This window comes from Epinephelus fuscoguttatus, linkage group LG6, assembly GCF_011397635.1.
Source record: "Epinephelus fuscoguttatus linkage group LG6, E.fuscoguttatus.final_Chr_v1".
Taxonomy (NCBI): Eukaryota; Metazoa; Chordata; class Actinopteri; order Perciformes; family Serranidae; genus Epinephelus; species Epinephelus fuscoguttatus.
In genome coordinates, this window is record NC_064757.1 from 16318190 (window position 1) to 16332541 (window position 14352).

The following is a 14352-nucleotide window of genomic DNA, read 5'->3' on the forward strand; positions in this document are numbered from 1 at the left end:
TGCTCACACTGCCTGCTATGGTAAGTAAACGAGAGGGGATTAAATCGGACTGGAGTCAAGAGCCCAGCCAGCCACGGCCACTGGTGCATTCAGGTGCTCTTCAGATGGTCATTCATCCGACTTCTGACTTGTTCATGAGCAGAGTTGGGTATAACGCGTTACAAAGTAACAACACAAAGTAACGCGTTAGAGTACTTTGATTACTTTTTGCAGTAACGAGTAACCTAACACGTTAGTTTGCTGTTTGAGTAATCAAATACTTAAGTACATTTTCAAACAAGACATCAGTTACTTCCGTTACTTTTAGAACGCTGGTCCTTCAGCTCTGAAACAGCAACGGCTGTCGAGTCTAAATAGGTGGAATAGGACTCGCTGACAGACATATTTCAGACTCAAGACTTGCATTATGCCTGGTACATGCTACACGCTGGTACTCACCAATTATCCCTGGTCGTTTTTCACAGCGTGTGTGATGTCATCGGGTTATTCTTGTCCTATTTTTTATCACTTTCACTATTATTTGAGTCACTGCCAGAACTGTGTCTGTTCATGTGCCAGCCGACATGTTGTAGGCACCTAAAAGCGTCAGCAGATGGCAGGAGCTACATTTGAAGCGCAATATAAACTGTCAAGCTACTGTATCTTCCACAGGAAGTTCTGACAAATGTTTCAGAATAAAAGCCTATTTAGAAAATGGAGGGATTCTCTAGCCGAGGTTATAAGGGGCTTTTAATTTGAAACAAGTGTTGAGTTTGAAATGATGGTGCGATATGTTAACTTTACAAAGACAACGGAGCGGATAAAAAGTAAATATATAAACACACAGAGGGATTAATAAATAACGGACCGTCTATAATGTAGTTTGTTTCAAATGAAGCTGGGAGCCTCTGCAGCTGTGGTGAGTAAAAGCCCTGCCGTTATTTGTTAATGTTATTACTTTATGTCCGACCATGAGGATGTCCCATTGTTTGCTAGCTTGATGCTAATGACAGTAATGTTAACTCAGCGGGTGATGCTGAACCAGTGCATTAAAATCAATATTTTGTCTTCATCAATGTAAAATTATGGACTGATGTGTGGCAATACACTGAAAAGAAGTTCTGAGGGGCAGGCAACACTAGCTGATGAACATGCATCTACTGTAACAGTGTCACAGAGAAACTGACACCTTATTTTGCCAAAAGTATCAAAACTTGAAAGGTTTGCTACATTTACATGTGTCAACTCAAAAGAACCAGTACTTTGAAAACTATTGGTCTGCCCATCACTATCAAGCTATCCAAACTACTCTCTGTACTGACAAGTCCGCTCTGCACTGGAGGTTTTAGGTTTCCTTGCTGGTCTTGTGCCGAAGTCTGTTCTCCCATTAATATGTGTTTTCCATTATTAGACAGCGTTCGGCTTTCGTATTGGTGACTAAAAGGTGATCTAACTTGCCTGGGGTATGTTTGGATCTCAGATTTTAGGGAAGTGCACAGGCATTATCCCCTTCAGTAGAGGAATATGAAAACACCTCTCCAGTAACAAACCTCACAGTTACACGTCAGTATAGTGAAGCTCAGACATTTTAAGGGACATACATGTAAGAAAGACACAGTGTTGAAATAAGCGAGCTTTAAGTATTTGGCTAGTTTGAAATACTAGTTATACTGCTTTTCATTGAGGTAAAAAATATCTGTTAATTAATTAATATATATCTATCATTTCTCAAAAAGGGAGCAGGTCATCAGTCAGTTACATCTAAAGAATTAAAAAGTATGATTATTTTAGTGGCACCCTCCATGACGCCTACAGTGTGACTCTGACATACTAACAAACACTGCTTGCTGTTGTCAATTATAGGTATTTTAGTCCATGAATCATGGCTATTGTCGCTTTGGCCCACCCCGACCTCTCCCCCTCCCAGGCCCAGGTTGAGGTCCTCTGGTGTTTCCAGGAGGCCCTGTTCTTGGCCCGGGGGCACGGTTCACTGGAGCTCTGGGATTTGGTGCAGCCAGTGATACATCCTTTTGCAGATTAACCCCTTTTCCTGCTGCACCTGGCTTTATTTTGGGAGACTTGCTGCCTTTCTCAACTACAACATCTGAGAAGACAGTCGGAGAGCAAAATGAGTGGACAGTCGGGTGCAAATTGGCTGATAGCATGTACGATGAAGGAGTGTGTGTGTGTGTGTGTGTGTGTGTGTGTGTGTGTGTGTGTGTGTGTACCAGGTGGGGGCAGCTCTTCCTCAGTGGGAGGCGGTATTAGAGACTTGTTTGGCAGCAGGTCCTCCAAGTCTTTCATCACTTGATTTGTGCTGTCCTTGTTGTTCCTGCGGTTCTTCTCCTCGTCTCGAGCCTAAAGTGTCCACCAATAAACCAGAGAGTCATTTGTTTGATTGGATCTTGAACAAAGGAAATTCTGAAAAAGGAGGAAAAGACAGCAAGGACACTCATACTTACCATTTGCATCTTCCTTTTGAGGTCTATGTTTGCTTGTTGGTATCCCTTTGACACTGCATTAAGGTAATAGATGGCCAACCTGTTGTACAGTGTTAAAAGTCTTTTAGGTGAAAGCAATCATTAACTGCACAACAGCATAGACCACAGTCGGTTAAAAAATTTCACAAGTGAAAACATCTAAATAACCAGAAAACCATACAGGTCTTGTGAAATGACATTTTAAGGGACATTTTAAAAGCTGAAATTATTTAGGTTTCCCTTCCTCTACAGCCTACATGAGATGGCATTTAACCTCAATTTGCCTTTTTTGTAGTTAAAACATTATTTTTCAGCTGATGTGTAAATAATACTTACACCATGAGAAGGACAGCAGGCATTATGAGTCCAGGGTTGGTGGCATATGTAAAAATGTTCCCTATGAAGGCTGGTAGATCCTGTTCTATAGTCTCCATGACCACGTCATACATCTTCTCCTGGCCACTGGGGAAGAAACACAAATGACATACAGTATCACACATGTGAGACAGTTTTATTATGTTGAAGCATAAATGTATAATTGCTATCACAATCTCAGTCTCAAACAGAAAAGGTCTGGAATGAACAACAAGACTAATATTATCACAAGCCTTGAGTTTGGCGAAATAAGGAAGGTAATATGCAGTGGAGTCATCGAGTACCCCTCAGTTATTACAAATTCCTGAAGGTCCACAGGTCATACTCTGCGAATATGGCTTTTGTAATATTAATTCAGATTTCAGTATCATGTAATGTACCATTTTACTCCTACGTTCTCCGTCTCTTACTGACCTGAATGGCCCACAGTCAAATGACGGAGACAAGGTCATGATAGTGTAGACAACAGGCAGCAGGCTTAGGAACAGCACCAGCAGCAACAGGCCCATGTAGAAGTTGTTGGACCGCGAGGCCTTGAAAACTCGCTCATGAGGAACGTTGCAGCACATCACGGCCCAGCACTGGTAGTACATTGAGCACAGGAGACGCAATACGTTCAGACCCACCAGACCTGGAGCATAAAATGCTCCCATCCTGAAAAACAGCAACAACATTAGACACATTTACTGGATATTGTAAATGGTGATTTAATGTAATTTGTTATTTTTGCAACATTTTCGCTCCAATATCAACAGTCAAATAACAGGTCTAATTTGAAGAGGCAGGCACTCCACATTCACTATTTTGTTAATTACAGGCACACTGGAGACAGTCTTGCAGCAGAGGGAAGCTCATTAGTCTACCATTAGTCCCATTACAGAATACAGAAAGAGACAGAACATAAAATCAACCATGCAGATGTGGAGTAATTCACCATATCATCCCTTGATTGAAGATGAGCCCAAGCACATTTCCACTGATGTCAAACTCTCCATATGAAGGCTGAAATCAACACAACAACATAATTAGCATGCTCAAATGAATTAATAAGAGCCACCTTGATACACTTTGCATTTGCTCCTGTCTATGTTTCTCTCTCTCTCTGTAATTAAGTTCTCATTGCAGTGTCCTGTGTCACTGAATGTTAGGGATCAGCTGTCTTGCCAGATGTCATTGTATGGTATCAGGTTGACTTGCATTCAATATGAACTGTGCTGTACTCACACAGTGTTCAATAATAGCCAAATGACATAGTAGCTATACAATGATGACATAAACTGATACACCAACTTGAACTTCACGTTCAGACGCATGACTGCGGGCGTGGTGTAGCGTGACGTTTACAGCACAGGACACGGAAACTGTGTAATGTTTTGTTGGATAGGTAAAAAGAAAATATAATGAATAAGTGAATTCCTTACTAAATCTAACCAAACAAACAAAACGCATGTAATGACCCAACATGCCACAGAGTACTCACAAATCCGGCCTCCAGGTCCCAGCACCAGCAGTAGTTGAGGAAGCGGACAAGGACAGCTCGCACAAAGTCACCAATCAGAATGGTCAAATAGTTCACCTGCATGTCCGACACGATTAGCTTCACAAATTCCTACACAGCATGAGAAGCCAACAAGAAATAAGGACAAATACAAACCGATCAATGAAATCAGGTCTCCTCTGTTTGATTAAGTGTCAGGTGACAAAAAAGAGAAATGATGCTGCACACTGAGTAAAAATATTCTAACTGTAACTGCTGTAGCTACTGATGTATTCATCTTCATCTGCATCCAAATTTTCTCATTCACCAGTATACAGTACAATGCCACTACTGACTATTCCCACTCCAGTCTCCCAGCAGGGTCCTCTGATGACGTCGGCAGGGGGCACATCTGGAGGAGGCACATCTGTTGTGTTGAAGAAGGAGCTGTAGTTGGCATAGTACTGATCCAAAGCCCATATTGTGGCATTCTTAATGGCCTTCTCGCTCTCCAACTAAAGAATAGAAAATGCAAAGCATACTCAAGTCAGGGCAACTAAAACTTGCATTATGTAGCACAGTTCACACACAGGGAAACATGCAGTTTGTAGCCTGGATACAGAGGAATAAATGCTTGTTTCAAGAAACACTATTCACTTTCTGATTGATAGTTGGGTGCAAAGATTGATACCACTCTCATATATGTCCTTTAGATGTGAAGCCACAGCCAACAGATGGTTAGCCTAGCACAATGACTGGACAGGAAAAACAGCAAAACTGACTGTTAAATGGCAAAAAAAAATCCCCAGCAAGAAAAGGTCCAGCACACAACTCTTCCTCAAAAGCAAATTGTCATTTTCCACTTAGTTTTTTTGTACAGATGACACAAACAAGATTTATTTTAATTACTGAGCTTTAATGGTGGTGATAGGCAGATTTTGTTACCATTTTACAGAGCCAGACTAACTGTTTCCAGTCTTTGTGCTAAGCTAGGCTAACTAGCAGCTGGACGTAGTCTTGAAACAGGACAGAGTGGTATTGATCTTCTCATCTCTCTACCAGAAAGCAAATTTCCCAATGTGTCAAACTCTTGCTTTAAAGGCATGAGTTGTCACAAAACAGCTTTACTGTGAATTACAGTAATTTGAAAGTGAGTCAGTGATGTAGCAATTCTGTCATACCTTGGCAGTAACTTCATCAAACAGGGCAAAGAGGAAGGTGTAAAGGTTTCCCAGGAAGAGGGCAAAGATTCGTCCCAGCTGCCACTTGAGGGCAACACGAGGGTGATAATCTTCCAGTTCTGCGATGGTTTCAAATAGAGGAGGACACACCAGCCCCAGTAGAGACATCACAAACTCCACCTGATACATTGGACAAGAGAGAGGGGTTGATAATCTCATTAATCACTGTCACTTTCAAGCCTCAACTCCCCTAAATTTAGTTCCCTGTATCTGAAAAATCATCACTTTACAAAAGGTAAAGAAATACCAGATGTTTAATGTCAACCTGCCTCGTTCTTCTCAAACCACGACAGATCTTCTGGCTTCCTATTAGCAAACTCTTGAGAACGTTTCACCACGAAGTAGATGAGGTATCCACTGCCTCCAAGGCTGCACAAGATCAGAAAGTTTGCCAGAACCCTGAGGAACCGTCGGAGGTGGATGTTCTCATCTTTCTGGTTCTCCTGTTCATCCACGATGGATTCCTAGAGGTGGGGCAAAACAACTCAGTTTTAAGGAGCTGCATGCAACATTTGGAGCATATCTATGATTCAGAGCCACAGCCAGGATTGTCTGCACTAGGCTCTCAACATGGACGTGAATGAGCCAGCGCAGTGCTAACAGCTTGAACATGGTTAACAGTGAGAACATTGCTAATAATGGCAACAGTGCTGACAAAGCCAGCTCTTGTGGCGCTGAACTGCTTGGTGGGCGCTACACATTGTTCCACTATCATTGGCCAGGCATTATTACTGGTGGCCGCATTATAAGCGCACTGCAGAGTGGTGGTGATTAGCTAGCCAGTGGGATACACACACAGGGACTCACAGAGACTCACATGAACTACCATGCACGCGTGAGAAGCTCAGATTAAGCTCTGTTCACGAAACCATTACCCTGCTGATTCTGTAAAGACCATTCTGATTCCAAGAGCATCAAATAGGCTTTCAGTTAACTCCAATGTTAACCCATCCACATCAATACTGAAACATAGAATGACTGTCGTAGTATAAAGAGCTAGATAGTCCACTGGGCAGGAGGGGAGGTGGATAGCTTAAACAAAAACAGACTTTAATCCGGGAGACCACAGTTCTTGAGCGGTGAACCAAAAGTCAATGTTGTTTTAATGTAACGATACACAATTTACATACTGTGGTCATACACTGACTCACATGAAGTACGTCAAAGTGTTTACATTACATAAAAACATGCTTGCTTTAGTTGGTTGGTATTTAATGACCTGGGATAGCACAGTAAATAGTTGTTCGCTATTAATGCTCTGAATGTGAAATACAGCTCAAATTATTATAAATTCTAATTACTAGAATTACTGTCACTGCAGACTCTTTAAACTATAGTATATCTTGTAGCAACTGGGCATCCTGTTGTGCATCTAGGGAAATCCTGCTCATGTTGCAATGTTCATTCCCCCAACACAAATACACTAACACAAACACAGACAGACACAGAGAGAGAGAGACACACACACACACACACACACACACACACACACCTGCTAACCTTGAAACTGGTGGTAATAGACGCATACTTATTGTCTGCAGTCTCAGGGTTTCCTATCAGGTAGTCCCAGCTGGTAAACATTTTCCAGCTGAATGTGAACTCTCCCTCCTCTGCCCCATCACCTCCTTCGTTTGAGTTACGAGCCATCCTAAGAAGAAAAAAGACCACATGAAAAACAAACAAACATCTCTGTCTGCAATGACTGCACCTTTGATAGTTTTGCCTTACGTTCTTATGACAACCATCAGGCTGTATCCAAAGATTCCAACGCCCACCAGCAGGTATGACAGAGGGAGTCTGAACTGCAGCAACCCGATTGTTCGCTCGTTGTTGTAGTACCCGTAGAACAAAATGGAGTACTTACAGTATCCCTGTTGATGAGGTATTAAAATTTTCATACTTACAGACACATACACTGTCATGAATGACAACATGATAAATAAATAAAACTTCTTACTCCAAAGTCATTGAGCACAGAGAAGTCCATGGCTGTGTCCTGCTCCTCTCGAGGCACAGTTTTCCTGGGAATGGAGCCGTAGGGCAGACCCATGAGAACCTGCAAGCAGAAGGGAGGAAGACGAAAATGCACATTGTCTGCTACATCAAGAACCACCAACTAACATGTATTGTGAGAAAGGCCGTACCTCAGGTAGCACCACCAGGCCAAACATGAACCCAAACAGCACCAGGTTCAGACCGTACATCCACCTCAGAAAAATAAAGTAGGATGCCACGGATGATCCAAAGTGACCTATGATTAGGAAAAGAGAGCGCTTGTCTTAGAAGAAACAGTAAAGTCATAGCTCAGTGATTACTTTTCCCATGATGTCATTGAGATACCAACTTTCAACTTCCTTTATCTTCCTCTCCCAGGGTATGCAGGCTGTTTTGAAATTCTCAAAGTCACGTTTAAACTTGATCAGTTTCTGAATTTTTTTTAAAAAAAAAAGAAGTTTAAAATGGTTATCTCTACAATTTCGTCCTCATTATAAAGTTTGTATTGTAGTGTTGCAAAATGGGCTGATTACCTTGGTCATCATGACTTTGTATGCATACAGCTTTTTGCCTTTTCCTTTCCCAAGAGCTCCTTCAAATTTTTCAACAAACTCCTGGGACTCCCTGTTTGATAAATTAGAGACAACATCCAACTGAAAAACACGATAAACCTGACTAGTTAATTAATTAGTCAGTGGCAACAGGAGCAATAGGAAAAACGACGTGTTTGGGATGATTTACTGATTGATGGTGCATTGCATATGGTTAGAGCACAAGAAGGAAGACTTGGCAAGCAGAAGGTCAGTTAGCCACAACAGCATGCATTAAACAGTGTCAAGCTCATGAAAAAGTCAGGGCAATTCACCTCTCAAGTTGCCTTTGCAGAAACCTGCTTACACTGATCTGTACATAGAGACATACACACCAAGTACACACTTACCTACACTGACCCTGGTTGTGTTTACAGTCTTCTCACACTGACAGGAAGATGTAGTACAGGCTGAACTAAAGCCAAGCTTGTGTGTGCCACTGCATATTCATCTGAGATTTATAAGCAACTGTTCTCATGTGTCTCCTGCATCTTACAGAGGGGAGAACTTACACAACTGAATAGTAATTGTGAATGTGGGTGAACCAATAGCTATTCATTTTCAGAGGTTTCCAAATTCTGTGCACAATTAAGTTGTCTGGGAGAACGTAATTAATCGGGCAAACCCTGTCATGTTCCACCAAGAGCAATCTTATTTGTGTGAGCATTATATCAGAGCTCAGTTCTGTAAATGCACAAAATGGAGGTTACAATATTGTAACCCTAGTTCTGGACTCTATGGGTAATACTCTCATCCAAGCGTACATTCGGCCACTGAATATTGCATAAACTTAGACTAATATTACATAAACATAAACTACCCAAATACTTGCAGAGCCCACAGTATATATAGAACACCTATGACAGTCCCAGTATCCTACATTCTCTTCAACAAGCAGCATAAGAGCAATTTGGCCCCTTGGTAGAGGGCTCCGTCTGTGCTAATAAAACTAGGGTTACAATATCGTAACCTTAGTTTGATGTCACACAGCCTGATGAATGAACGCCCTGTCGTGACGTAACATCGACCCGGCCACACTGATCCTGAATTGTTTAAGTTTAGTTGCCGCAGCCCACGTACTTCTTTATAGGCTAGGCTGCCGCAGCGGAGAAGAAGGGGGCCTCAGCCAACCCAGATAGCATGCAGCTGAACTGGGTGGAGCCATCACCTAACCTTGTAGGGGTTGAAAGTCAGTGGGCAATTGCCATCGCTGTAGAGGGCGAAAGCTAGCGGATGCCGTCATACCGGCTCCTGATTGGGCAGCAATATTTGGGCAAATTTCAGTGGGCAAATGCCTGCTTATGATTCGAGAAGAATATTACCCATAATAGTGGTGACTGGAAACCTGCTCAGATGTCACGGTAAAACCTCTGTTGTAGCAGCTTCGATTTTCCATACTGTGCATGTTTCCATACCATCACAGCACTGATGAAGAGACACACCAAACAGCTAAGGTAGCGTTAAACAAGTTTTAATAAAGCATAATTAACATCACATGTACACGACATGAGTGATGGTAGGCATTTAGGAAAATGCTTGTTTAAGAAATAGTTAATAAAACACAAATGCATAACAAGCAAAAAAAGGAGGAGCAAGAACAAAATGCAGCAGCAGCATCAACCAGAAATTACAGTTATCACAAGCAAAGGGCAGAAGATGTAAGCTTTTTGTTTTTGTTTTTACTTGAGTAGCACAAGTCTCCTCTTCATGCGCCAGGGTTTGTTCCTTAATGTAGCGATCAGTTTCTTCTTCTCCTCAACCTGTTCCTTTAGGGCTGCGATCTCACCCTCCGACAGCGACTCTTCATCAGAATCAGAGGAGGAGGAAGAGCTGATGAAGGGAAAGAGCTGTCACATGCCATGGCTTTGACAAGACGCTCAGACACCAACATCAGAAACCTCAAAGCCACAGTTAAAATCAGTTTTGGAGCGCCAGTATTTCAGACTACGCTTTAAAACTGATATTCAGTTTTCATTCACTGTCATGTGTGATATCACGTTTGTAACAGCATATTGATCTATGTGAAATAAGGCAAGTATGTACGTTACCCGAAATTATTCTAGATTCGTTAATAGTTTTAATAAATTCAATTTAAAAACTTTTAATTTGTCCAGACTTTAGTTGGTATGATATGGGATGACCAAATACCTGTAAAACTAAAGACACTGTTTAGTGTTAATTAGCAAATGATAGCATGATAACACATTACACACATGTGATGACCTTGTCATTTAGTTCAAAGTTATAACAAGCAGGCTACAATACAGTGTCAAAGAGGCCCCTAGCATGGCTATAGGGCTGGGCTTTGCTTGAAAACAACTACAGCATGTTGTCCAACAGTCACTCCTGGAAGACATTTCGTTTCACTTCATGAAGTGAGTGTGAACGTTTTTCCAGAAAATGAAAGAAATGGTCAGACACTGCCAGTTTCATTATTTTCCTTCAAATGGTTGCACACTTTGATGTCTAAGACAGTTTCGCTGTCACAAGGGGGCAAAAATCAAATCAAACTCATGGCAACTTTAAAATCAGCTCTAAAACTAAAACTTACAGACTGCCGAACTTTTGTCCTTCTGAACTGAAATACACACAGTGTAAAGTCAGATTTAGATTTCACTACCAGTAAGTTTGGAGATTTTTTTTTTGGAGAATGAAAGTGACAGGACAGACACACAGCTCACACAAATACAAATATTCATCTCTCCCTCTGTAGACCGCTGGCTAATGATCGTTAGCTTGAACAAGCTTACTTAGCGTTAATGAAATGAGCGGCACAGACCCTGGAGTTTCCAAACAGGGTTCAGTTCTTTCTTTTGACTGCTGCAATACACACTTTGCAGTGGCACGTCTTTGGGAAAGCAGTAGACTTTTATTTCTGACATCAAGTTTGTGCCATTGAGCAGCCACGTGTGTGTATTTCAGTTCAGGAAGACTACACTTCAGCATTTCATATCCTTTTTCATGCAGTAGTGGCTGGACCGGAAGTCTACGTGGAAAAAAATGTTGTTTCATAGTAACTGAAAGACATCTTCAAATGGTCCATAGGCAACCAGTCGAGGTCAAAAGCCTTGCAACACTGTTTTAATAAGCTAAGTCTTAAGTTTCTTTTACATTCTATGAAGCATATTGTCAAAACATTTCTGCAAAATTCTCCACAAATTAAATTATTACGTTACTTATTTTTATGAACAGGTTTAAGACTCAGTGTATGGATATGAATTCTTCCTCTACCAAAGGTTAAAACCTTCTTTATTGACATTGGATAGTCAGAGCCGGTAGCTAGCTACATTTTAAAATGCATCCAGCTCCCAATGAAACAGTGGGAAGATCTGGTGTCTCAGGATGTTTTGTTCCGTTGCCTTTATTTTAAAAAGGCAGCACGCAGTAAATAATGGATGAACAAATGAGATTACACCATCCTTTACAACAGCCAAAAATCTCTATCACGCGAACTCGTTCATCATTAACTGAATTATTAATTGAATGCTAAACATTTCGTTGTTGATGAATAGACAAGCCAGAGACATTTTGCAACTTTTCTCAGTACATGAACAGCATCTCACTGCTGATATGCTACATTAAAAATCAACCAGATAAACTCTAAATGCCATATATTCAGGGAAACAAGTGTGTATTCTGTGTTGTAATAATAGTGAAGTAATTTACACTGTTAATATTTCATGTCCCTGAATATATGCCACATAGCTTCAGGGGTCTGCATGAAACTGAAAGCCCATACAGGTGTGTAGAGGTGAGAGACAGCTCTCAGAGAATACCGCACCTGCTCAACTTCCCATTCTTCTTTTTCTTGTCCTTCTCTCCACCTTTATCCTTCCCTTGTTTCCCTTTAGTATTTCCCTTCTTCTCTTTGTTCTGCTCCTCTTTTTCCTTTTTGGATGCAGCTGACCCTCGCCTTTTCTTTTTATCTCGCTCTTCCTCGCTCTCCTCATCGCTCTCCTCCTTAGCTTTCTTCCTAGAGGCTTTTGAGGTTTTTCTTTTCACACTCCGGTTGTCCTCCTCATCGTCTTCATCACTGTCCCGAGGCTTGGCCTTTTTCTTTTGTCCTCTATTCCTTGGTGCCTCATCCTCTTCATCCTCCTCATCATCACTAACCCGTTTGGCTGCACGTTTTGGTTTGGCTCTTCTGTTTTTAGATCTCTTCCTGGCCTCATCTGAGATGAGACAAATATATTTAGACAAGTTCATCAAGCTTTTGCAACAGTGACCTTAGTCTCATTACATTTTCTAGCTCATCAAAAGTACAAAGTATCATAATAAAATGTACGAGAATAATTCTTGGATGACAGAGGAATAAACAAGCAGGAATTTATACTACTTTGTCCATCACTTTGTCATATTGCTGCAAATCTTCAAGGCATACCCATACCCTGCTCAATTTAACTAATTTTCTGATGAAAAGCAAATAAACTCACCTTCACTTCCACTGTCTGACACGGCATCAACGTCCATCCCAACTGTAAACACACAAAAATGACACCAACACACAAATTAAGGCGATACACCTCTACATAATAATTATTTACCACTTAACTTTGACTTTTACTCAGTCATTATCAATACAATGAAATAAGCTGAAAATCGAATGTTAGAAACAGTTAAAGACAGTTTTTTTCCAATATAATAACATTTAAAAAATCTTCTCACCATCTTCGACCTTAATTACAGCGTCGTTTTTCCTTTTTGGAGGCATTTTACTGTTTCTCTTTTAGTTATTTCCTCCGGTTAGACCTCCTCTGCTCACTTCAGGCTCTGCCTCCTCTCCATCCATGAGTCACTCAGCGTAAGGGGCTGTTACACCTCACTGTGAAGCTACTGTGTCAAAAAGCCAGGATACAAAACCTCACTCACACACACACACACACAAACACTCATGCAGGAACAGGTGTTCTTCTGTTAAGGCTGTACAAAGCCTGGGCTCCTTGACGACCGTCAAAGACAACACAGTCCATTAGATGATAATCAGGAGCCTGGGAGAACAGGATCAGACAATGGACTTGTCAGTCAAAATGCTAATTGATATTTTACCGGAGCTTGGATCCAATCCACCTGCTTTAATCCTCAAGTTAATTCAAATTGGATAATAGCTAACAACCTGTATTACTGTAATATCATTGTCAGTGTGTGTGATTATACAAGGAAACAGCATTGAGACCAAAAACTGGTGGGTGGACATCATTAAGTTGTGACCCAGAAAGGAGACACCAGAGCAAATGTGGACATAAAGGTCAGACCCCATTAAAGTTTAATGAAAGCTTAAGTAATCCTGAGAGAAAAGTGAAACAAGTCAGTGAATGTAAATACTGTACGAGTGTAGGTGTAGGAATACAATGTAAACTGAATACACAAGAGTTACTCCTGTAAATCTATATCTCCACTACCAATTAAATTTAGTGCAGTTTTACAAGTTGTTCATCAAAGGATAGGTTCACATTTTCAAGTCTAAATAATACTCACAAGCTCAATGTGTGCACTGAGAGAGTAATTGTTTGGAAAAAGCAGTCTGAGTTTCCACTTTCCACTGGAACTCAACAAGGAAACACAACTGTGACTTAATACCCATTTGATTTAATTAACTCTTAATGCTGCAGCTGCATGTTAGTCATATAAGGAATCCATTTTCACTTCCTCCAAGCAGGTCATGTTCCTGGTTCAGTTTGTTGGTCCGTCTGTTCATTCGTCAGCAAGATTATTCAAAAACCACTGGCCTACTCATCAAATAACACTGCTTTATCACTAAAGCTTTCAGAGACCAACGCACAGAGGTACTATTCTCACTAGTATGATACACACAGGGCAGTGTCAATTTGTAATGCTGCCGGCAACTTCTGTAATGAATAAAGCGTAAAAGTGCCTATAGAGCGGATGAGTCAAACAAACTCAGGACTTTCACCTGGGAGCCTGCTGTTGAGTTCCTGAGTGAATTTTAAGTAAAACCATGATGTTTTTTTCTGAATCTAACAACGTGCTTTTGTTGCCTAAACCTAAGAAAATCAACCTAAAAGCAAAGTGGTTTACTTATGTTGTAAGTTTAATTTGATAAACATTGTAGGCATGTAACAAGCAGAAATTATACATTTCCTGTGACAATGGAAGTGTACTTTGAAAAGACACAATGCATGTAACCAGCGTAAATTGACATGCTGTCCATAAACGTCCAAAACAGACACAGCAGTATACCTAGTGTGTCATATTTA

At 41.0% G+C, this 14352-nt stretch overlaps 1 protein-coding gene across 1 annotated transcript; it reads right to left on the reverse strand.

The window, feature by feature from the left end:
• Positions 1 to 1865: 1865 nt before the first annotated feature.
• On the reverse strand, positions 1866 to 12929 carry tmc2b (transmembrane channel-like 2b). Its single transcript, XM_049578954.1, has 20 exons — positions 12803 to 12929; positions 12571 to 12612; positions 11919 to 12309; positions 9821 to 9967; positions 8081 to 8171; positions 7897 to 7978; positions 7697 to 7803; positions 7510 to 7608; positions 7281 to 7423; positions 7053 to 7200; positions 5822 to 6016; positions 5493 to 5672; positions 4668 to 4826; positions 4315 to 4443; positions 3769 to 3836; positions 3249 to 3488; positions 2796 to 2921; positions 2442 to 2520; positions 2208 to 2337; positions 1866 to 2074 (listed from the first exon to the last, which is right to left on the reverse strand). Exons 1-20 carry the CDS (start codon positions 12846 to 12848, stop codon positions 1866 to 1868), a joined length of 2811 nt encoding a protein of 936 aa, XP_049434911.1. The 5' UTR covers positions 12849 to 12929.
• Positions 12930 to 14352: the final 1423 nt, after the last annotated feature.